At 36.7% G+C, this 25,259-nt stretch overlaps 4 protein-coding genes and 1 pseudogene across 12 annotated transcripts; 3 read left to right on the top strand and 2 right to left on the bottom strand.

Annotated features, from left to right (window-relative positions):
- Window positions 1–7,448: 7,448 nt before the first annotated feature.
- Window positions 7,449–9,872, top strand: LOC120001884 (terpene synthase 10-like). 2 transcript variants are annotated; one of them, XM_038850394.1, is made up of 7 exons: window positions 7,449–7,707; window positions 7,807–8,077; window positions 8,157–8,541; window positions 8,627–8,845; window positions 8,943–9,081; window positions 9,191–9,436; window positions 9,572–9,804. In XM_038850394.1, exons 1-7 carry the CDS (start codon window positions 7,480–7,482, stop codon window positions 9,611–9,613), a joined length of 1,530 nt encoding a protein of 509 aa, XP_038706322.1. In that variant the 5' UTR covers window positions 7,449–7,479; the 3' UTR covers window positions 9,614–9,804. The 2 variants fall into 2 exon arrangements, with proteins under 2 accessions (XP_038706322.1, XP_038706321.1); XM_038850393.1 differs by having other exon boundaries at window positions 7,456–7,707; window positions 9,514–9,872.
- Window positions 9,873–13,359: 3,487 nt separating this feature from the next.
- On the top strand, window positions 13,360–15,731 carry LOC120002398 (annotated as a pseudogene).
- Window positions 15,732–15,813: 82 nt separating this feature from the next.
- Window positions 15,814–22,552, bottom strand: LOC120002395 (WAT1-related protein At1g68170-like). Of its 8 annotated transcripts, none has more exons than XM_038851152.1 (9): window positions 22,120–22,552; window positions 21,073–21,202; window positions 20,740–20,802; window positions 20,281–20,397; window positions 19,408–19,651; window positions 19,142–19,300; window positions 18,172–18,323; window positions 17,948–18,080; window positions 15,814–17,786 (listed from the first exon to the last, which is right to left on the bottom strand). In XM_038851152.1, exons 2-9 carry the CDS (start codon window positions 21,150–21,152, stop codon window positions 17,772–17,774), a joined length of 963 nt encoding a protein of 320 aa, XP_038707080.1. In that variant the 5' UTR covers window positions 21,153–21,202; window positions 22,120–22,552; the 3' UTR covers window positions 15,814–17,771. The 8 variants fall into 8 exon arrangements, 7 of the variants coding, with proteins under 7 accessions (XP_038707080.1, XP_038707081.1, XP_038707076.1 ...); XM_038851153.1 differs by having other exon boundaries at window positions 21,073–21,190; XM_038851148.1 differs by having other exon boundaries at window positions 22,133–22,552.
- On the top strand, window positions 15,863–17,725 carry LOC120002496 (terpene synthase 10-like). Its single transcript, XM_038851266.1, has 5 exons — window positions 15,863–16,083; window positions 16,169–16,388; window positions 16,470–16,595; window positions 16,720–16,950; window positions 17,672–17,725. Exons 1-5 carry the CDS (start codon window positions 15,863–15,865, stop codon window positions 17,723–17,725), a joined length of 852 nt encoding a protein of 283 aa, XP_038707194.1.
- Window positions 22,553–22,928: 376 nt separating the features above from the next.
- Window positions 22,929–24,988, bottom strand: LOC120002397 (phosphatidylglycerol--prolipoprotein diacylglyceryl transferase-like). Its single transcript, XM_038851156.1, has 2 exons — window positions 24,442–24,988; window positions 22,929–23,528 (listed from the first exon to the last, which is right to left on the bottom strand). The coding sequence occupies exons 1-2, from the start codon at window positions 24,685–24,687 to the stop codon at window positions 23,190–23,192; spliced, it is 585 nt and encodes a 194-aa protein (XP_038707084.1). The 5' UTR covers window positions 24,688–24,988; the 3' UTR covers window positions 22,929–23,189.
- Window positions 24,989–25,259: the final 271 nt, after the last annotated feature.

The raw sequence follows: 25,259 nt of genomic DNA, 5'->3' as shown, positions 1-25,259 counted from the left end.
ACGAATAATATTGTTGACATGTATGGGGGTGTGGATTTTTTATATGATTAGCTCGATTTCATTTCTGTAAACAGTATGAATGCAACTGGTGCAGCTCCCGGAGGAACTGGATGGAGCTATTACGTTTTAATCCCACTACTTTAGCACGAAATCAGCACAAGAGAAACAAGACCAGCATGAACGAGTGCTCTCAAAATGAAAATGAAAATGCACAGACTATTCTTCAAGGTAAGATAAGAAAAGACTACAAACTAATCTCTTAGGAGATTTCTTGATAAGCAAAAATTGCTGGACTTCCACAACAACCGTACTTAAAAAGCTTAGAACTACAACGGCTAGAAAAACATCTGACAAAAGAGCACAACTTTTTGGGACCATGCGCAACACCGTGAGCCTTGCACTTAGACAAGGACAAAAGGCTGAGCTGGCTACAACACACAAGGCTGACAAAAGAGCACAACTTTTTGGACAATGTGCAGCACCTTGAGCCTTACTTTTAGACAAGGACAAAAAGCTAAGCTGGCTACAAAACACAAAGCTGAACTGTTGGGCTGAATCGTTAATTGTATAATAAGGCCACGTGCTCCCTACATCAGCAACTTTGCACTAATTTATGATGTTTTTGAGCCGACTAGTACTTAGTAGCATACGACAAAGTTAGATCCAATAATTGCATATATGCACAGCACTATGAATATGATGATTCTAATAATTAAGGCTGAGGACCAGGACTTGGAGCAAGCATGCAAGTAGTAGTTGTAGTAACTAAAAATATATATGGGTATTGCACTCCAAGTCATATATTGCTAATTACAGCACTTATGAGAAATCTAAACATTAATTATTTTTAAGGGATGGGTGAGACGAACAATGACTCCATGCATGTCTGGACATTATGATCTTGACTGGTATGACCATCACCATATATATACATGACCTGGTCAGTTCTTGTGATATTTAGTACTAATTCTTAAAAATTGGAGGGCAAGGAGAATCTTTACCAAGCTGTTTTTCATTAAGCTTCTTCCATGTTTCACTAATCAAATAGTGTATATGATCTCTTGCTTCTTCTTTCGAAACTCTTGTTTCAATTCGTTCAGGTAACACTGAATTTATTTCGGGGCATCGCCTCTCTTTATTTCATCGTGAAATAATGTACATAATGATTAATATGGTAGATAACAAGATTGGCGGTGAATATATATATATATATGATAGCACCAAAACTTGGCCGAAAGAGGAAACAATAGAGGCATATAAAAAAAATTTATGCCCCTTTTCACATGATTAAAGTCGAGTAGGTAGCTGTAGAACCATTAGATGAATAAGATATTCAAATCCATTATTAAGTATATTTGACAATTGATATTTAATAATGTGAATCCAACTATATATTATATTTGCACAGTTATATTAAATCATGCACTCTCTATCTTCTCCAGTTCTTCTCCCTATATAATAATATTTCTATTGTATTCCTGCTAGAGCTTGATTAGCCCTCGTAGTTTGAATGCAACTTTTGCAGTAATTTATTGTATTTTTGAGCCAACTAATATCATTATACGACAAGTGAGACAGCCAGCCCAAGAAGGCAAGAATCATACTAAACCATTGATTGTTAATTGGTGGTTCACTAAAATTGACTTAGTTGAGTATTATACACGTGAAATGTGTTGTGAAAGATAAATTTAGTATATACGTTCTTTGTTGGGAATTGGTGGTGACCAACCTTCTTGAAGGATAATATTTGCCTTTAAAGAATGAAAATGGGGCATAAAATTTTCAACGTTGAACATCTGCTAATTAAATGTTTGCAGGACAAAACAAATACTTGTCTATTATCTCAATATTATAATAAAATTTAAACACAAAGGCAAAACTAGAATTATAAATATCGTCAAAATTTTTTTATTTTTTATTTTTTGCTTCATCTTCAGAATTAGAGAAGACTAGAAGAGGGAGGACAATGTTAGAAACTTGTGGTCTGCAAAGAGAGAAGAGACGGTGGAGGAGATAGATGACCCTTCGACGATGACCGACAGAGAATGAGTGGCGGAGAGAACTCATTTGAGAGTGACTCAAAATTTTTGGATGAGCGTGGCCTAATCGTGAAAAAAGGATTTTTTTTTTTTTTAAACCTAAATACGTGTCATGGCGTGTCCATTTTAAAAAACATGACACTGCCAGGCACGTTTTCGACACGTGTCCATGCTACGTCACCATTATAATGATGTTCGTCCTTCCTAAACTAGGTCACAAACATTCATATAAACAACAAAAGAGTATATATCCCAATTAATTTAATAAAAAATGTTGGATAAAACAAGTGGCAAATAATTATTATAAAGTGATATGAGACGAGGATAACATAGTATATTGCAAGTAAATTTTTCTTTTGGACAAAAAAAAAAAAAAAGAGCAGCCCAGCCCAAGAATCTTACTAAGCCATTGCTTACAGAGGCCATAATGTTAAGAATCTCACTCACATTGGTTTGATAAGATTCAACCGAGTAGTTTACAAAGTCAAGCTCATTCCTTATTTAACAACAAAGCATTTTCTTAGCCTAATGAGTTGAACTTTGACATATAGTCCTTGGACTTGTTCAGTGAGTTGAGTTTTGACTTGGAAGAAACAAAGTCACGCGAGCCTAATATATGCACAAGAACCAAGTAAGTCAAAGCAGAAAATATTGTTAGTATGTATGGGCGGCGTGATCTTGCACACACAACCTTTTTTGTGTGTGGATATAGAGCCCATACCTTAATGTTGGTAGTTGTTTTTTATGTGAGGCTGTGAGCTTAACTACGAGATGATATGAGTAAAAAATGAGTGTGTCCAAATCCAAACATAAGTTGTCACTGCACCTTAGTACTAAAGCCCAGCCCAATTGAAAAATGAGCCCTAAAACATTCTTGGACTAGGCCCACAGATACTCTTACACCCAAGCCCTTGTCGTCAACACTGCCAGATGGCCAGGCCTATTGGGTCACTTGGCCCATGATCACGTCTAGCAGTTTATAAATGCTATTTCTCTCTCTTAACATGATTAAAGTTGAATAATAGAAGAACCAGTCTTAATGATGAAAGCCAACGTCGTCCTCCTCCACCCACATAACATTGCCAAATATTTGTGGGGTGGGGGCCCATTTTGTCATGTCATATGATCAAGAAGTGCTTGATATATAATACCAAAAAACAGAATATTGGGTTGTGCATTTAATACAGCAAATATAATTAAAATCGGTCTATATATATAGCTGTCTTGCATGAGTTCGGAGCACCTGCGGTGGAAATTATAGGTAACCCTTTCATGGTTTTGTGTCTCATCGTCTGATCTGTTTCAAGGTGTGGGATTCACGATGTTTTTAAAATTTAAAAAACATATTGGCTGATGAGATAGAAAATTGGTACTCCATCTAATCTTGTATTCGTACCTCATTGATATTAATAGGGTGCGTAGTTGAAAATGAAAAGTTAAAATATTTTGGATAAATTAAAATAAACGAGCATGATTCATGAACCATAAGGTTTCATACCTTTGTTAAACTCCTTTTATATCAAATACTTGGATGTTATAATAATTCAAGTTTGGGTACAAAGTTTGTGCTAGCTATGTAATGAACTAATCGAGTTGGCCATGGTCATGTCAGTTTCGGTCTATATAGATATAATAAATGATACACATGATTGGTCAAATCAAAGTTTAAACTATGTAATTAACTAATCAAGTTGGTCATGGTCATGTCAGTTTCGGTCTCTTTAGATAATACTACTTAATTTGATAATTTCTTGATGGATATGCTTTCGACCTTGGCTTTCATCGCGGGATAAGAACAGGAGAAGTGTATAAATATATGTGGGTGTCTCTGCATTTTGGTCATGTCATATGCACAACAAATGTTTGAAAAAATTCCATAACGAGACCAAGCCCTTAATTTCTCTTCAATGGCTCTTAACCGCATACATTGTGCGCTACCCATCTCAACACTCTCTAGCCAGCACCAACACACAAATCACACTTCCTTCACGTCACTCATCAGCAAAACCATTGTTCCTTGTACAATCAAATGTGGTGTTGTCGATCATAAGAAAACCTTCATTAGACGATCCGCAAACTACCAACCTCCCGTTTGGGATCACAATTATATTCAGTCCATCAAGAGTGAATATTCGGTACGTAGCCAATACTAGCTAATCAATTACAATAATTTGAAGTTAATTTGTTCAGTTGGTTGTTTCTGTGTTATAAGTAGTTGGTGTGAATATATACATGGAGGATCATATGCTGAACAGGCTAACAAGCTGAAGGGGGAAGTGAAGATGATGATGAACAAAGTGGTGGATCATGTTGAACAACTTGAGCTAATCAATACCTTACAGAGGCTTGGATTGTCCTATCACTTTGTACAAGACATTATATGAATAATCGACACCATCCAGAGGCGGATCCATGCTTAGCCTAGTGAGCCCACCCTCACATTTAAAAAAAAAAACCATATATACTACTAAATAGCCAAATTTCAAATTATACCACTTATTTAAAATTTTCTAGTAGTTTTACAATAGGTATGGTTAATTACTAAATAATAATCATTGATTGATATGCACTCATACTCATATAAGTGAATAAATATTGATTGCTACACACTCATACATGGTGATAGATGATTTCAACTCAATGAAAAATTATTTAGCATAGCTTAAATAATTATTTATTCCGATCACTTTTTAGTATGTAGATTTTAATGTCTAATTTAAGTACTATATAGATATTTACTTAATTTAAAGATTATATAGATATTTACTTATTTTCGATCACTTTTCATTAAATGCCCTAAAAAATTTTCGGGGGTGCTGCCCCCAAACCCCCATCAACCTTCAACTCCCCTCTCATAAATTTCTACATGCACTACTAACCAAGCCCCCCCAAAATCCATTTACTAGATCCGCCCTTGACACCATCTACAACAATATTAAGCACAATAAGTAGAGTATAAAGAGAGATGAATTTATATGCTACTTTTCTGGAGTTTAGAATACTACGCCAACATGGGTATAATGTAAAAATCAAGGTGGATTCCTTAAAGATTCAATATTTTCTTTTTAGCTATGCAAAAGCGAATAGTTTGGGGTTGCTTATTTTAATCTGGCTTCTGCTTGTTTCCACATGTTTTTCTAAGGTTCCAAAATGAGAAAGGGAACTTCAAGGCATGTGTTCACGACGATATCAAAGGAATGTTACATCTATATGAAGCTTCATTTCTTATGGTTGGAGGTGAAACCATGTTGGAGGATGCAAGAGATTTTGCTTCAAAACATTTAAAGGAGTGTGTTAAAAACATAAACCAAGATCAAGATGGAGTTTTGTATGAGCTAGTGAGTCATGCCTGGGAGTTTCCAGTGCATTAGAGGATGTTAAGATTGAAAGCAAGGTGGTTTATTGATGTTTATGAGAGAACACAAGGAATGAATCCAAATCTACTTGAGTTTGCAAAGTTGGGTTTCAATATTGTTCAAGTTGAACACCAGGAAGATCTTCGATTTGCTTCTAGGTGCGATTATCTACTAAATATATATGTGGACAACAAGAAGTAGTATGTGTAGACTTACTTTGTCTTTGTTAGGGAAGTTGGACAGAGGCACTAAGGAAGCTGAATGGGGCTTAGCCAAGTGGTCGAAGCAATGTTGGAAAGAACAACTGGTATTCTAGTCTTCAAATCTATAGGGGAAAGTCGCTATAAAAGGGCTCGAAAAAGGAAGAAACAAATCTTCCTTAAAGTTGGTTCTAGTGCCTGCTGGTGGACAACGTCGTCATCGACTATGGGCTTCTTTGCCTTTGCATTCCGAATTCTTGCACAATCGCTTAGCAAATCGTTGCTATTTAGTGATTTTTGAGCAGTTCGCTCCTGTTTTTTTTCTTTTTCTATCTTTTTTGCTTGGGGTGCATTTCTAAAATATTGGAGTTTGAGTTTTTGTGTACTTTGGGTGTGATTATAAAAATTTAAAAAATTTTGGACACTATTAATAGGGGGTGTTTTTAGAAAAAATTTGGGTGTAACAAAAGCCCTTAGTACTAAAGCCCAGCTATCTTGACGAGTTTGTCTCTGCACCTTAGTACTAAAGCCCAGCCCAATTGAAAATTGAGCCCTAAATGAGAGTTCGACCAACTTCGTCCTCCGCCACCAACAATTCGTACAGCCGAACAGATATTTTTCTTTGGGAATTCATTAGCTCATTGGTTCATGAATGTGTGCAGTAGCGGCCCATTTTTGTCATTTTATAAGCCCAAGAAAGTGCTCTGATAGTTTGATGTATATGAGTTCATAACGACACCACGGCCTCAATTTCTCCTGAATGGCTCTTAACCAGATAACCTTGTGCACTACCTATCTCAACCCTATCTAGAAAAATTTGTGTTCCTCGTACAATCGAATGTCACTCTTCCTTCACATCACTCATCAGAAAAATTTGTGTTTCTCGTACAATCAAATGTGGAGAAGTAACGTTAAAACCCTTTTACTTTTTAAAATGGACAAACTAAGCCCTTCAACTTTTTTTTTTTCATGTCAGAGAAGTCTTTCTACTTTGAAGTGGACCACGTTCTAGCCCATTTTCTGTCAAATGCTGCTCTGACATGTATCTCATTTGCTGACATGGCTTTGGTTTAAGTTAAAAACAAAAAAATAGGTTTAAAATTGAACTTTTTTTACACAAAAAAAACAAACAAATACAAAATCAATTCGAGAAATACCTATGTCAAGGGTGAACGACCATGGAAGTTAGAATACGAAATCGAAGAATGATTCATCGAAAAAAACAAGGCGCCGGTGGCTCATAGATGTGGACTGAATATTTTGACTTTGGATTTCTTGTTTAATCTTTTGGAGCTTATAATTGGAGATGTGTTTTGTTACATTTATATTGAAACTTATGGGGATTTGTAGTGTTATGTGTGTTATTTCATGTTATATTGAAGGACATTGTGTTATCTGCTAGGTTTTCTTTTGGCTGATTTAGAATATAGGCATTTTGGAACTGATTGAAATAAGGGGATCAATTGACCCATTTTTTTAAAATTGTTAGAACTTACTTGTCCCATTTTTAAAGTATATGGGCTCCAAAATATCAATTTCCTAAAATTTTCAGAATCTATCTCCTCCTTATCTGAATTTAATCATGTGAAAATTCAATGCCACTTGTCATAAATTCATTGGTCAATGACAAGCTGGATTACACGTGGAATAAAAAAAAAGAAATTTAAAAATTACATGTCATTCAATAATTGCAATGTCAGCAGTATTTGATAGAAAAATGGGTCGGAAGGGCTAACGTGGTCGCCGTTCATAGTAGAAGGACTTCTTTGACACAAAAAAAAATTTAAGGGATTAATTGGCCCATTTTGAAAAGTAGAGGGACTTTAATGTTACTTCTCCCTATATAAAAGTCCATAACAAGACCACGCCTTCCATATCTCTACAATGGCTCTTAACCACATACCTTGTGTGCTACCTATCTCAACACTCCCTAGCCAGCACCAAGACAGAAATCACACTTCCTTCACATCACTCATCAGAAAAACTTGTGTTCCTCGTACAATCAAATGTGGTGTTGTGGATCATGATAAAACCATCATTAGGCGATCTGCAAACTACCAACCTCCCGTTTGGGATCACAACTATATTCAATCCCTCAATAGTGAATATTCAGTTCGTAGCCTATACTAATTAACTACTAGAATTTCAAGTTAATTTGTTCAGTTAGTTGTTTCTCTCAGCATTATAAATAGTTTGCATGTATGTATACAGAGAGGATCACATGTTGAAGAGGCTAACAAGCTGAAGGGGGAAGTGAAGATGATGCTGAATAAATTGATGGATCATGTTGAACAACTTGAGCTAATCGATACCTTACAGAGGCTTGGATTGTCCTATCACTTTGAACAAGACATTATACGAATAATCGACACCATCTACAACAATATGAAGTACAATAAACAGAGTATAAGAGATATGAATTTATATGCTACTTCTCTAGAATTTAGAATACTACGTCAACATGGGTATAATGTCAATCAAGGTGGAGTCCTTAAAAATTCAATCTTTTCTTTTTAGCTTTGGCGTTGCCTAGTTTAATATGCTTCTGCTTGCTTCCACAGAGGTTTTTCTAAGCTTCCAAGATGAGAAAGGGAACTTCAAGGCATGTCTTCGTGACGATATCAAAGGAATGCTACATCTATATGAAGCTTCATTTCTGATGGTTGCAGGTGAAACTATCTTGGAGGATGCAAGAGATTTTGCTTCAAAACATCTAAAGGAGTATGTTAACAACAAAAACCAAGATGAGGATGGAGTTTTGTACGAGCTAGTGAGTCATGCCTTGGAGCTTCCATTGCATTGCAGGATGCTAAGATTGGAAGCTAGGTGGTTTATTGATGTTTATGAGAGAACACAAGGCATGAATCCAACTCTACTCGAGTTTGCCAAGTTGGATTTCAATACTATTCAGGCTAAACACCAGGAAGATCTTCGATTAGCTTCCAAGTATGATTATCTACTAAATATATTTGTGCGCAACAACAAGTAGTATGTGTAGACTTAATCATGCTTTCCTTTTTTCTTCATAAAGGTGGTGGAGGTCTACCGGAGTAGCTGAAACATTGAGCTTTGCAAGAGACACAATGATGGCTAACTTTATTTGGTCAGTCGGGATGGCATTTGAGCCTCAATTTGGATACTACAGGAGAATGCAAACCAGGGTGAACGCACTAGTCACTGTACTTGATGATATTTACGATGTCTATGGTAGTTTGGATGAGCTCAAACTCTTTACAAACGCTATTCAAAGGTCAGTTAGAGCCTCTTACAAACGTTAGTTAGGTCTTGAGTTCACATCTCTAACTCCACGGTTTTCTAAACGTTTTAAGTTTTTGCTGAATTTTCAGATGGGATGTGGATGCAATAGAAGAACTTCCAAACTACATGAAGATACCTTTCTTCACTTTGTATAATGCCATGAATGAAGTAGCTTTCAATGTTCTAAAGGAAAAAGGATTCTACGTTGTTCCTTACTTGAAGAAAGCTGTAAAATACACTTACTCATCTCCTTATACTATTATTTTATTAAATGAGAAAATTATTGTATCTAATTATTTTATGATAAATGAATCCTTGTTGTGCGGATGTTTTTCAGTTTGCAGATTTATGTAGATGTTATTTATCAGAGGCGAAGTGGTTTTACAGTGGATACAAACCAACTCTGCAAGAGTACATGAAGGAATCATGGATTTCAATAGCAACACCAGCAATGCTTGTCCATACTTGTTTGATTACAACTCCCTTGTCCAATGACATCTTGAAAAGTTTAGCAAAATATCCAGATATACTTCGTTACTCGTCCATGATTGTACGATTGGCAGACGATCTGGGAACTTCCACGGTATGAAATGTAGGGATGTTTAGTGTAGATGAGCTTAATTAATGAGGTTATAATGATAAACTAATAGTGTTTCTCAGGATGAGATGAAAAGAGGAGATAATCCTAAATCAATCCAGTGTTACATGCATGAAACAGGCGCATCAGAAGAAGAAGCACGACAACACATACGATATTTGATTAGCGAAACATGGAAGAAGATCAATGCAGAAAAACTTGCAGAATCTGATTTCTCTCCAATTTTTATTGACATTGTAATAAACCTGGCACGAACAGGCCAGACCATGTACTTGTACGGAGATGGTCATGCTGGCCAAGACAATGAGACTATAGATCGTATGAAATCATTGTTCATAGATCCCATCTCTTGAAAACTATGAATAGGTTGTCTTAATCACCATGTTTTACAATGATATCAATAAATGATTTTGCTTAATTATTTGATATTTACAATTGATATAGAGACCCCAAAGTCCCAAACCTAACTACTTTGTCCTTGGGAAGAATTAGGCCCGAGTCCACACCTTATCCCAAACAAGCCCATTGTCATTGCAACCTATACCGAAAAAAATGTTAATTATTAATGTAATACGAAAGAGGGCTTATATTTTTTCTTGCGTTTTGTAGATTAATAATGTTTAATCAAATGAGTTTGTCATGTGTGCAGTGGCAATTGGAATATCCTGTTTAATATTTCTTTCTTTCAACCCGTGTGTTGTGCGAGACAGAAATGGGATCATTGTCAAAATGAGAAACATGAAATCATGCATTAAAGTGATTCCCACAGTCAACCGGTAAATATAAAGCGAATAATATTTATTTATTTGAGTAGGCTGTGATTTTTGATATGGTATCAAGGCAAAGTCTCGGTCTTGTTGGACGAGCCTCTACGTTGTATACTTGTTGGGTATGGCATAACCCGTTAGTTCACAAATGCGGGAAAGTGTTAGACTTATAATCCCACATCGCTAAGCGATATGATTTATAAGAAAAGTCCAAGCTTTTCTCAATCAATAAAGGCTTTTTTTGGAATTTCAAGTGAGACGACCTAGAGAAACAAAATCGTATGGACGTGATGATTGATGTATCCACAGTGAACCGATAAACCCAAAGCATACAATATTTGTTGATTTGAGTGGGTTAGAATTTCTGATATGATTGTCTCAGGCTCTGTGATGTATCCACGTGAACTGATAAACTCAAAACGGATAATATCGTTGATGTGAGTAGGGCAGAGACTTTTAACGTGATATCATAACATCTACTTGTCCACTTGTTGGGTCTTGCATAACCCTACCCACAAGTGCAAGAAATATTAGATATCCCACATAGCTTGGATAACCCAAGTGATGTGGATTTATAAGAACGCCCAAGTCCCTACTACATAAGGATGATTTTTTTTGCCTAAGTACCATTAAATGAGACTGTTCAGGAAAAAAAAATCGTGTGGGCTCGATGTATCCACGAGAACCAGTAAATATAAAGCGGACAATATTGTTGAAATGAGTAGGACATAATTTTCAACACGGGATGCAGTATATAGCCCAATTATGACCAGCACTGATCCTACAAAGTTGTATTGAAATTGGAAAGTGCATAATATATCTTTGGCATACTTGGCTGAACTTGATTAGCCCTCATAGATTTGTGGGGTTGACGATTCATTTCTGTAAACAGTATGAATGCAACATTGCACTAATTTATGATGTTTTGTAGCATACAACAAGCGGGATCAACATTATTGCATATAATATGCACCATCATGATTCTAAAATAGTTGCTTGGTGCAATACACCTTCAATGAAGCTGGCAAGGACAGCCCAGCCCACGAACCAGTTTACAGAGCCCATAACTACGAGAAGGTATGGGTGAAAACCAATAGCAGGTGGCCCAGCTATCTTAACGAGTTTGTCCAAAGTCCAAACATAAGTTGTCTCTACATCTTAGTACTAAGCCCAGCCCAATTGATCAATGAGCCCTAAAGCACTCCCAGACTAGGCCCACAGAGTGCGGGGAAGTGTTAAACTTATAATCCCACATCGCTAAGCGATATGATTTATAAGAAAAGTCCAAGCTTTCTCAATCAATAAAGGCTTTTTTTGGAATTTCAAGTGAGACAATCGAGAGAAACAAAATCGTACGGACCTGATGTATCCACAGTGAACCGATAAACCCAAAGCGTATAATATTGGTTAATTTGAGTGGGTTAGAATTTTTGATAGGGTTGTCTCAGACTCTGCGATATATCCACGTGAACTGATAAACCCAAAACTAACAATATCGTTGATGTGAGTAAGGCAGAGACTTTTAACGTGATATCGTAGCATCTACTTATCCACTTGTTGGATCTTGCATAACCCCACCCACAAGTGTAAGAAATATTAGATATCCCACATAGCTTGGATAACCCAAGTGATGTGGATTTATAAGAAAGCCCAAGTCCCTTCCAAATAAGGATGATTTTTTTTGCCTAACTATCATTAAATGAGACCGCTCATGAAAAATAAAATTGTACGGATTCGATGTATCCACGAGAACTAGTAAATGTAAAGCGGATAATATTATTGATATGAGTAGGACATGATTTTCAACACAGGATGCAGTATATAGCCCAATCATGATCAGCACTGATCCTACAAAGCTGTATTGAAAAGTGCATAATATATCTATGGCATACCTGGCTGAGCTTGATTAGCCCACATAGACGATTTCACTTCTGTAAACAGTATGAATGCAACTTTGCACTAATTTATGATGTTTTGGAGCCAACTAGTAGCATACAACAAGCGAGATCAACATTATTGCATATAACATGCACTATCATGATTCTCAAATAGTTGCTTGGTGCAATACACCACCTTCAATGAACCTAGCAAGGAGAGCCCAGCCCAGCCCAATTGATCAACGAGCCCTAAAGCACTCCCAGACTAGGCCCAAAGAGGGACAGGCCTATTGGGTCAACTGGTCCTGATCATATCTACCGGGCTCAAACTTAATGAGCTTGTTTGGGAATGCTGTGAGGTGTTGTGTGGTGCTGTGAGTTATAAAACTGTGGTGCTGTGAGGTGAGTTGAAACGCAAAAGGCTGTTTGGCGCATAATTTTTAAAACTGTGGTGTGGTGCTGTGAGGTGCGTTTGGCGTATCTAAATTACGGTTATATTAGATAACTAATAATATTAATATAAAATCACTTAAGGTTTACCTTGTACATTAATCTAAAATAAAATAATTGACCTAATTTGATTACGTAGGACAAGTCAACATATATTGTAAGTGTTTGGGAGTGTGGTGAGGTAAAAAGTTGTGGTGTTGTGAGGTGAGTTGGAATGCAAAAGCTGTTTGACGTGCCATAAAAAACTGTGGTGCTGTGAGATGTGTTGCAACTGAACACAGTTATAACAAACTCATACAATAATTGATTTACCAGCACTCTCCAGTAGTGCCAGGCTGCCAGTTTATAAACGTGATTTCTCTCTCTTGATGAAGTCCAACTTCCTACTCCTCCACCGACAATTTCTACACAGAGGGCCGGGCCTATTGATAAATGAGCTCTAAAGCACTCCCAGAATAGGCCCACAGAGGGCCAGGATTCACCTAGCCCAGATCACATCTACCGGGCTCAAACTTAATAATTGATTTATACCAGGCTACCAGCAGTTTATAAACGTGATTTCTCTTTCTTTTTCTTTCTTTCTTTCTTTTTTTTGTCTGGGTGATTTCTCTTTCTTAAAGATGAAGACCAACATCCTACCCCTCCACAGAAAATTCGTACAGTTTTTTTTTTCCCCTTTCGGTATTCATTCGCACATGAAATTGTGACACATGTTGGTACAGTGGGGCCCTTTTTTGTCGTATTTTATATGCCCAAGAAGGGCTTTGATGTATAGAAGTTCATAACACCACCAAGGCGTCATTTTATCCTCAATATGGCTCTTAACCACATGCCTTGTTCGCTACCTATCTCAACAGTGACACAATCTACCCACCACCAACACAGAAATCACACTTCCTTCACTTCACTCATCAGAAAAACCTGTGTTCCACTTCCTCGAACAATCAAATGTTGCGTTGTAGATCATGTCATTAGACGATCCGCAAACTACCAACCTCCCATCTGGGATCACAACTATATTCAGTCCCTCAATAGTGATTATTCAGTACGTAGCCTATACTAATTAACTACTAGAATAGTTGTTTATCTAAGCATTATAACTAGTTTGCATGTATATATACAGGGAGGATCGCATGTTGAAGAGGCCAACAAGCTGAAGGGGGAAGTGAAGATGATGCTGAATCAATTGGTGGATCATGTTGAACAACTTGAGCTAATCGATACCTTACAGAGGCTTGGATTGTCCTATCACTTTGAACAAGACATTATACGAATAATCGACACCATCTACAACAATATGAAGTACAATAAACAGAGTATAAGAGATATGAATTTATATGCTACTTCTCTAGAATTTAGAATACTAAGTCAACATGGGTATAATGTCAATCAAGGTAGAGTCCTTAAAGATTCAATCTTTTCTTTTTAACTTTGGCGTTGCCTAGTTTAATATGCTTCTGCTTGTTTCCACAGAGGTTTTTCTAAGCTTCCAAGATGAGAAAGGGAACTTCAAGGCATGTCTTCGTGACGATATCAAAGGAATGCTACATCTATATCAAGCTTCATTTCTCATTGTTGCAGGTGAAACTATCTTGGAGGATGCAAGAGATGTAGCTTCAAAACATCTAAAGGAGTATGTTAACAACAAAAAACAAAATGAAGATGGAGTTTTGTACGAGCTAGTGAGTCATGCCTTGGAGCTTCCATTGCATTGCAGGATGCTAAGATTGGAAGCTAGGTGGTTTATTGATGTTTATGAGAGAACACAAGGCATGAATCCAACTCTACTCGAGTTTGCCAAGTTGGATTTCAATACTATTCAGGCTAAACACCAGGAAGATCTTCGATTAGCTTCCAAGTATGATTATCTACTAAATATATTTGTGCGCAACAACAAGTAGTATGTGTAGACTTCATCATGCTTTCCTTTTTTCTTAATAAAGGTGGTGGAGGTCTACCGGAGTAGCTGAAACATTGAGCTTTGCAAGAGACACAATGATGGCTAACTTTCTCTGGTCTGTTGGGATGGCATTTGAGCCTCAATTTGGATACTACAGGAGAATGCAAACCAGGGTGAATGCACTAGTCACTGTACTTGATGATGTTTACGACGTCTACGGTAGTTTGGATGAGCTCAAACTCTTTACAAACGCTATTCAAAGGTCAATTAGAGCCTCTTACAAACGTTTATTAGGTCTTGAGTTCACATCTCTAACTCCACAGTTTTCTAAACATTTTAAGTTTTTGGTGAATTTTCAGATGGGATGTGGATGCAATAGAAGAACTTCCAGACTACATGAAGATACCTTTCTTCACTTTGTATAATGCCATGAATGAAGTAGCTTTCAACGTTCTAAAGGAAAAAGGATTCTACGTTGTTCCTTACTTGAAGAAAGCTGTAAAATACATATACTCATCTCCTTGTGCTGTTATTTTATTAAATTAGAAAATCAGTGTATCTAATTATTTTATGATGAATGAATCTTTGTTGTGCAAATGTTTTTCAGTTTGCAAATTTATGTAGATGTTATTTATCATAGGCGAAGTGGTTTTACAGTGGATACAAACCAACTTTGCAAGAGTACATGAAGGAATCATGGATTTCGATAGCAACACCAGCAATGCTTGTCCATACTTGTTTGATTACAACTCCCTTGTCCAATGACATCTTGAAAAGTTTAGCAAAATATCCAGATATACTTCGCTACTCGTCCATGATTGTGCGATTGGCAGACGATCTGGGAACTTCCACGGTATGAAATGTAAGGATGTTTAGTGTAGATGAGCTTAATTAATGAGGTTGTAATGATAAACTAATGGTGTCTCTCAGGATGAGATGAAAAGAGGAGATAATCCTAAATCAATCCAGTGTTACATCAATGAAAAAGGCGCATCAGAAGAAGAAGCACGGCAACACATACAACATTTGATTAGCGAAACATGGAAGAAGATCAATGCAGAAAAACTTGCAGAATCTGATTTCTCTCCAGTTTTTATTGACATTGCAATAAACCTGGCACGGACAGGCCAGACAATGTACTTGTACGGAGATGGTCATGCTAGCCAAGACAATGAGACTATGGATCGTATGAAATCATTGTTCATAGATCCCCTCTCTTGAAAACTATGAATAGGCTGTTTGAATCACCATGTTTTACAATGATATCAATAAATGATTTTGCTTAATGATTTGATATTTACAATTGATATAGAGACTCCAAATTCCCAAACCTAACTACTTTGTCCTTGGGAAGAATTAGGCCCGAGTCCACACCTTGTCCTGAACACAATGTCATTGTAACCTATACGGAAAAAAAATGTTAATTATTGATATAATACAAAAGAGGGCTCTATACGAGCTAGTGAGTCATGCCTTGGAACTTCCATTGCATTGGAGGATGCTAAGATTGGAAGCTAGGTGGTTTATTGATGTTTATGAGAGAACACAAGGTATGAATCCAACTTTACTTAAGTTTGCCAAGTTGGATTTCAATATTGTTCAAGCTCAACACCAAAAAGATATTCGATTAGCTTCCAGGTGCGATTATCTATTAAATATGCATATCAAGTACTAAGTGCACAGAGACTTAATCATACATGCTTTCCTTTTGTTCTTCATAAAGGTGGTGTAGGTCTACCGGAGTAGCTGAAACATTGAGCTTTGCAAGGGATAGATTGATGGAGAACTTTCTTTGGTCTGTTGGGATGGCATTTGAGCCTCAATCTGGATACTACAGTAGAATGGAAACCAGGGTCCACGCACCCCTCACCGCACTTGATGATGTCTACGGTAGCTTGGATGAGCTCCAACTCTTTACAAACGCTATTCAAAGGTCAATCATGGTACCAATGCCTCTCACAAACGTTAGATCATAAATTCAAATCTCTAAACTCCATGGTTTCCTAACCGTTTTAAGTTTTTAGAGAATTTTCAAATGGGATGTGAATGCAATGGAAGAACTTCCAGACTATATGAGGATACCTTTCTTTACTCTGTACAATGCCATGAATGAAGTCGCTTTCAATGTTCTAAAGAACAAAGGATTCTACGTTATTCCTTGCTTGAAGAAAACTATAAAATAGACAAACTCTTCTACTTATACTGTTATTCCATATAATTATTTTTTGATGGATGAATCTTTGTTGTGCGTTGCATATGCTTTTCAGTTGGCAGATTTATTCAAATGCTAAGGCTAAGTGGTTTTACATTGAATACACGCCAACTCTAGAAGAGTACATGAAGGAATCATGGATTTTAGTAACAGCACCAGCAATGCTTGTCCATACTTGTCTGATTACAACTCCCTTGTCCAATGACATCTTGGAAAGCTTAGCAAAATATCTAGATATACTTCGTTACTCATCCATGATTGTACGATTGGCAAACGATCTGGGAACTTCCCCGGTAAGGAATGTAACGATGTTTAGTGCAGATGAACTTAATTAATTGGGTTATATAATGATCAACTAATTGTGTTACTTCATGTCAAGATGAGTTGACGCGAGGAGATAATCCTAAATCAATCCAGTGTTACATGAATGAAACAGGCGCATAAGAAAAAGAAACACAGCAACACATACGACATTTGATTCACGAAACATGGAAGAAAATAAATGCAGAAAAACTCGTAGATTATGAGTTCTCTCCACTTTTTATTGATATCGCAATAAACCTGACAAGGACAGCTCAGGCCATGTATTTGTATGGAGATGGTCATGCTAGCCAAGACAATCATATCAAGGATCGTACGAAATCATTGTTCATAGACCCTATCTCTTGAAAACTATGAATAGTCTGTCTCAGACTGTCTGAACCACGATATTTTATGATGATATCAATAAATGCTTTTGCTGAATGATTTGTATTTGATTTTTGCAATTGATAGTCATATAGAGAGCCCAAACATAACTAATTTGTCCTTAGAGAGAATTAGGCCCGAGACCAACCTAATTCCCAAGCCCGGGCCAATTGAAATACCGGCCCAAAAATTGGCCCACCCTAGGCACACAGGCTTTTTTATTTTGAACAAGAATTTTTGCTTCCTTAAAATATCCAACCAGCTTCAGCCACATCTAGGGGGACTAATAGCTTTCTTTCCTTTTGATCTAAACTTCAATTCTTTCAGGCAAACTACACGGCTTTAAAGAACACGACAAACAGGTTGGGAAAAGAAGGTTAAACAGGATATTCCAATTGCCATCCCACGCATGACAAAACACATTTGATTAAACACTACTAATCTACAAAAGCAAGAAAAAAATTTATCAATAGTTAATCTTTCTTTAATCATGTCACTAGCTAATCACCATTATTGTCAAAATGGGAAAGATGGAATCACTAAAGTGGGAAGCTGCTTTTCCAACTAGATATGTAATATTTGATGAGGTTAAGACTACACCACCTGATTATGGGTTGTCTCTGTCTCTATGATGTTGCCATTTTGAGCCAAATTAGTTTCATCCTTCTTCATCTCCTTGGTTTTACCCCAGGATGCAGTATATAGCCCAATTATGACCAGCACTGATCCTACAAAGCTGTATTGAAAAGTTAACAAGTAGCTGATAAGAAGTGATAAATACATTAGATAAACATGATAGGGACATCAAAGAATTCAGTGGCCAAGACCTTCCCAAGTACACCTTTTCGTCCAAGAACAGGGATCCAACCAATGCCACAAATACGAGTGCAAGAGGATTGAAGATGGATACAAATATCGGTCCTCTCTTACGTACACACCACGTTATAGCTGCAACCACTAGTCCAGTGGCCAAGGCGCCCTTACAAGAGTAAAACGTATCATAAATATTAAACAATCATTTTTCCATATAACTTTTCATTTAAATTCTTTTGGCCAGTATCATGCAGTGTTGACAAATCCTCAGACTTCCAAATTAAATGTTACATGTCCTAGGTATAGGTAATAGGTCCAGTTTGAGTATTCTTTTGAGATAAGCCACTAAGAGATGTTTTTTGCCATTCAAAAGAAAAAAAACAAAAACAGCAGTACTATGTGCTACCATTAACCCTTTCCTTTGCCTGGGCTAGGCTGCACCTGGACAAGATTTCTTAGACAACTTCTAGTGTTTGGGCTAATTGCTGTTCAATCCTTCATTCAATGCCAAAAAAAAGCAAAAAGAAAAAAATAAGTTTCTTCAACAATCTCTTTCATAGAGTATTAGTTAACTGAAAATTCTACATTTCCAATTAACCGATAAATGATGCTTTACTCAGTGGCTTAGAAAAGGTTTATGAAAAACAAGACAAGGAAAAGACGAGCGAAGAGAGATGTCAACTAACTTGGATATTAAAAAAAAAGGGAGAAAAGAAGTGATGATGGAGACAAATTTTGGAATACATATGAATTGTTAAAAAGTTGCATACACATGCAGTACTAATTAATCGGATCGAAATAATCTTTTTGATCTGATTTTGACCGAATAAAGTAGTGCCCAATGATTTAATGAGACATTTACCTTAACGTGTCTTTAGGGTTATCCTTAATTACGCAGTTCTGTCGTATATTAGGATTGTTTCTCTCCTTAAATCTGTCCATGCTATGAACATTCTTGTTTTTCTTAATCAGGATAAACATTACCGTATAAGCAGCTCCAAGAAGCCTGATATTCCAACCAAGCTTCCACGCAGACAAATCTCGCTCCACACACATGGCATATACTGTTGCCTGAATTGATGCTGTCCCACACATCAAAGCAGTGCTTGAATATTGGCAAGGATACCTTTTACCTATCTTGGCCTGTCCATAAATGATAAAAGTATCAATTGCAAGGAAAAAACATATAGCTACATTATGTAGTGTATAAAAACTTGTAATATATGTATAAAGCATAGTAGGGAATCCACCTGAATTATGTACCAAACCGCAAATGACAAGCAGCTTGCTAGAGCTAGTAATGAACCTAGCACCTGATGTGAGTGTGACAATTCTGGGTGATTTTCATTGTGCTTAATCAACTTTATGTCGGTTGACCAAATGTTAATCTCTCTTCCCTTGTAAAAAGAAAGAACCATTGCTCCAGCTATGGACAAAACAGTGCCAACCACCTTAGCATTTCCTGCCATTGTTTTAATCGCTAGCTTCTCAACGCTGAAAATAAACATTTAGATTTGGTCACAGTGAGAGATCTCTTTGAGGCGATCCCTTTTAACTGCTAAAAAGAATATCATAATTCTCTCTCTTTTAAGTGAAGTTACCATCTAGTAAAGGCCCCAATGTAAGATCAGTCATCAAACAATGGGAAGATAGGTGCTCTCAATCTTTGGCAACCTCATCAACGATTAACCCTTGGTCCAACACCCTAGGTAGGCTCTGATATTCTTCAACCCAAATAGGATTAATATATTGGGTGAAGTTATTACCCTATTTATAAACCATTAGAACCCAAATACACGTTAATAATAGAATCTAATAACCTGGTAACTTTTGATTATATCCACTCTCTTGTCGCTAGATCATGTGTATATGAAGATATCTTCCTTTTATATTATCTTATAGACAAGTTGAAATACTGCTACATTGCTAATACTGTTGAAAAGACAACATTTTCAATGAGCCATAATTTTTGGGATAAATGATATTTCGCATATTGTCGGAGTCATTTATAACATAATGCTTCAAGTTCAAGCGTAAGCCTGCATGGAACATTTGGTAAACTATTTTATGATTCTCATTTTCTCTTTAATCATGCTGAAATACTTGGAGATCAGAAGAATTACCCAAGACTAGTAGCCAAGATGAATGTCAAAACTGGAATTAGGTTAGCCATTGCAGCAACAAATGTTGTGGAAGTCAAAGACAAGCTTTGAATGTATAAATTCTGGCCCAGTGCTCCCCTGTGAGAACCGAAAGAATGATTCTTCAAAAGTAGATTAGGCATCTAATCTATTATTTAGCAAAAGCCAAAATGTTGCTTGGATAAGAAAGAAAAAAAATGTTTAGCAACTTGGTGAACTCATAACTCTTCAATGTTGGTAAACTCCACATATCTAAAAAGCTACACGCACAATAATAATAGTGAAGTTGACTTCAATAACCATCGCCATATATGATTAAAATAGAAGGTATACTTCATTAACAAATATGACCCAGAAAAAGAAAAAAAGATTGTGTTTGGACACCAGTGTATATTAGAAATTAAACAAATAGTTTTATGTAAATATGAGATTGTCTCTTACCCAAATATCCCAGATAAAAACCCTTGGAAAGCAACCATCCATGTCAGCTTAGGTCTATTTTTCCTGCGAAAATAGAAGTCCAAATACGAACAAACATTCATTACCCTAAAACCATATCTGGCAACACCCTAATGACTGACCAACACCTTAATGGTTTCAAAATTAAAAACCAAAGCTAATTCTGTTTTAGAGACTTTATTACACCAACAAATGACTGATCAACTTTGATCTATGGAAACACATAGCCCAAAATAATACACGAATATCTTCCATATTGTTTCAAAAGAGCATCATACTGCAAAGATACTAGAAACCAGATAAACAGAATTTTACCTTTCAAGGACTAAGGCAAGAGGAGCAACAAAGGCTGTGGCAAAAATGAATCTGTAACTGACTAATATCCTCATACTCATTCCATCCTCCACAGCCAACTTGTAGAAGATATTTACGCCTGCAAGTACAGCTTGAACCACCACCATGACTATCACTGGCTTCATCCCATGAAGAAGATCACATAATTTGCTAGTCATGTTAGTCGACATATATGAAGAATGCTCATAGGCCAGACTTAGCTTGCACCTAAGAATATTTCTCTATTTAAACAGTTTAAATGGATCACCAAGAGTCCAAATCTTGGAATAAAAGTCTATAAAAAGAGGGGAAGGAAATAAATCATTGTCAAGGAAGATAGCAAAGGTTGATTGGAAAACTTATACAGAACTGTATAACTTTTTTTTTTGGTTATAAACATAGTACCAACAATGTCCCTTTGTAGGATTTAAAAACCCTATTTCCATGAGATTTTAATCCCCTTCAATTATTTCTCCGTAGTCTGTACAATTCCTTACAATTCTATTATAAATGCTTAAGAAAAGCTCTTTTCCTCCTTAAATCCAATTTTAAAAAAAAAAGCCAATATGGCAAAGACTTCAACTGTTAGTCGTGGAATTGTAAAACATGGAATGGAACAAGAGTGGCAGAAGATTTCAATCAACTTCGACGAGGAAGTCAATCTAGATATAGAAGAAAATCAAGATAAAATCATATGTAAGTCATTGAGACATTTGATAAGTAGGTTTCACTCTCTACAGACAACATATTGAATTGGGTTACTGTTTGTTTGATTTTATGAGAGAGATGCCTTTCCTTCTTGAAGTGTCCTGACTGTCTCCAGCCACTGCTAGAGCATCATCACCAGGTGATGGCGGTTTCCCAAATTTAAGAAAAAATTATATATATATATAATTTTCGAAAAAACGCATTAACGTATTGTTTTGTTACAAGTCCATGTAATGTACGTTTGGTTGGTGCTTCCCACCTGTTGCAACATCTTATAAGTAGGGCTAATCACGCATAAATTATGGTAAAGCTAAAGGTTACCTGGTTTTTTTACCAGGCATTGTAGGTTTAGGAGGCAAGGCAAGCCTTTGAAGAACCGACTTTCATTATGAAATTGCGGCGGAGGATTCTCGAGTCTTCCGTCTGAGGGCTCTGCTTAATAATATTTAATCTTTTCTTGAACTATGTTTATGATGCAGTCAGGTGGGACATTTTGACGAACACATAATATGCGTCCCATTCATTACCATTGGCGATAGACTCCGTCGTCCTTTTCAACACCATTACAAAGTGCCTTAACCACGCTTTGAGAATCTCTCTCCAATGAACAGAACGAGACGATCGAATCTGTCGACCGATGAGGAAAACAGTTCGATTCTTACAAACTCAACTTTCATCGCTCTGCGCCTTATCGCCGAGACCTAGCGCCCTGAACATGTACTCGTAGTTAATGTTGGGCTGGATTTACACATGCTTCTGCTGGGCCCCTATGATTAGGCTATCACTGGGCCTTCTTAACATCCTGGACCTACCTTTTGAGGCCCAAATGGGCCGAATAATGTTTAGGGTTTTACTGCTATTTACCCTCAAAACAGAAACTCTCAGACCAAAATCCTAATTTAAAATCTAACCCAAATTCAAAAAAAAAAAAAAATTAGGAATGCATCTCACAAGGAGTGCAGTCAGTCATTTACCATCCCAAGAGACCAACGTTTCGGGCTTAAAATTGCAAGTTTTTTTTTTTTTAAAAAAATATCACAGAGAATTATGTTTGTGATTGGATAATTGAAAACTAATACAAATTTATAAAATGATTATTTTAGTGATATAAAATGCATAAAATCGGTGAATAAATAAGAACAAACTCATCGTCGGATATTTAATCTACCAATTCAATGTCCACACAAATAGAATAGTAAACAAACTCAAATTAAAAAATAAAACTTTGAGAACAAATCAACTCATAAGCATTAATTTCCTAAAACCAAGGGAGCTCTTCGCGATCTTCTCAAGCTATTGCCTTCAGTAGTAACCTTCATATAAATAGGAGCATGTCCTGCCTTCCTCGTATTCTTAACACACATAATTTGCACATTATTACCAGAACTACTTCACTTTGATTCTTCAGTTTTCTTCTCCTCAGATATCTGGGTTTCTGCAGTTGTGGGTGTTACATCAACGACTTTCTCTGATTCAGCCTTTGGAAGAACCTCAACAACAATAGCTGGGATAGTTGTCTGCTCAACAGCCGTAACCTCAACTGGTGCCTCAGTCTTTACAGCTACATTGGTTTCAGGTTCTTCACTGGGTTTCTCTGGCTCAGACGGTTCATCTGTCGCCGGCTCCGATGATGGTTCGGCTTCTGGTTTCTTGGTTTCAGATTCGTCTTTAGGCTTCTCTGTTCCGGACACTTCTTGTTTCACTGGCTCTGCTTCTGCCTCACCTTCATTCTACAAAGAACACAACACAAAAAAATTCACAAATTATACGTATTAATTTGTTGAACATACGATTAAACCCCACAATTGCCAAAAATTGTACTGATTCCACGTGCTATCATTATCGAAAATGATATAGATCCCAACAATTGATATTTACGATACATACGATTCATAAGCTCCATGTGTTTCACATAATGTACATGCGTACAACTCATGATAATTGAAATACCAACTGTTGAGATATTATCCACGCTGTATCATTGTTGACTAACTAATATATAAGTTTTTTTTTTATACAAAAGCAATGATGGGGTCAAAACAGTGGAGGAAAAAACAGAGAGGAACAGAACAATTGGTGGGTCCTCGAAACTATGACCAGTTTGGACTGTAATATTTGAATGAGGATGTGATGGAATATCCATGGACATACCTCATTCTGATTCAGTTATTCCCCAGCTGGACTAGTTCCAAAGCCATATTAAATTCAATCATATTATGTAAATAAACAAGAAAATAAGTATTCAGTGCAGAAGTTCTAAAAAATCTATTGGTAAATGCAAGGACACCGACATGGCATAGGACAAGAGCCAGCTTTCCTTTTTTTTTTTAAATTAATTTTTTTATGAAACCAAAGAATCTCTCAACATTATCAATGCACTCTGTTAATTAATTAATTGACCATCCAAATTCCAAACAATAAAACAAGAAGAAGAAGAACCCAGTTCTGTAAAATAAATGACATCAATCGATCTCACATGTAAAAAAGCATAATTTGATGAGAAATGCAGGGATTTGATCATTACACAGATCAAGAAACATAAAACTAATCCATTAATTCATTGTCTCTGTTTGATTAGAATCAAAATTAGAATGAAATCTATCAAAATTTATCCAATAAATCATAACATAATTAATCATTTACCTCTTTGAACAAGTTACTGAGAGATCGTGGCTTCTCTTCCTGTTCACCAACAATTTCCTTCACTTTATCGCCTTCCACTACCTTCTTTTCCTCTTCCACAACCTCTACACCTTTCTCCTTTGTCTCTGTCTTCACTTCAGCAGCCGCAGCTTCCTCCACCTTGGCTGGCTCAGCAGGAGCCGGAGCCGGGGCCTCGGCCTCTCCGTCACCCGTCAATACCTTGGGCTTGGTCGCGCAACCACCCATGTCTCTTTTATCAATTTATTGATAGAAGAGAAAAGAGAGGATAGTGATGATATAGAAAGATAGAGAGAGAGAGAGAGAGAGAGAGAAGAGAGAAGGTTCGGTTTTTATAGTTATGGAGGATATTCGTTTTAGGGTCAAAGGGAGAGACAGACAGAGAGACGGACAACAGAGGTGAACAGACTTCAAGGGCGTTTTTAATGTTTGTTTATTAGCAGCAACAGGTGGCACAGCCATATATATATATTCATATGTGTGTGTCTGTATATATGTGTATGTATAGAGAGAGAGAGAGAGAGAGAGAGAGAGAGAGAGAGAGTGGAGGGAGCTGAAAATAGGAAGAGGGGGGTGGGGGAGGGGATGGTTTGACGGTTAATGAGGAGAAGAGGGCCGGGGAGCATATCATTTACAGCATGGCAATGGAAGGGTTTGAGTTGGCCATTTCTTTGAATGGGCCCATGTCACTTAAAGTTGGGCTCTCTTTTGGACTTTTTCATATACAGACTTAAATTTGTAATTAGTGGGTAGGCAGCAGGCACAGCACAATCAAATAGTGAATAGATTTCCAGAAGAGA

The sequence above is a fragment of the Tripterygium wilfordii genome, chromosome 7 (assembly GCF_013401445.1).
Source record: "Tripterygium wilfordii isolate XIE 37 chromosome 7, ASM1340144v1, whole genome shotgun sequence".
NCBI classification, from domain to species: Eukaryota; Viridiplantae; Streptophyta; class Magnoliopsida; order Celastrales; family Celastraceae; genus Tripterygium; species Tripterygium wilfordii.
The sequence above is the reverse complement of the archived record's forward strand: the minus strand, read 5'-3'. Positions and strand labels throughout refer to the sequence as shown.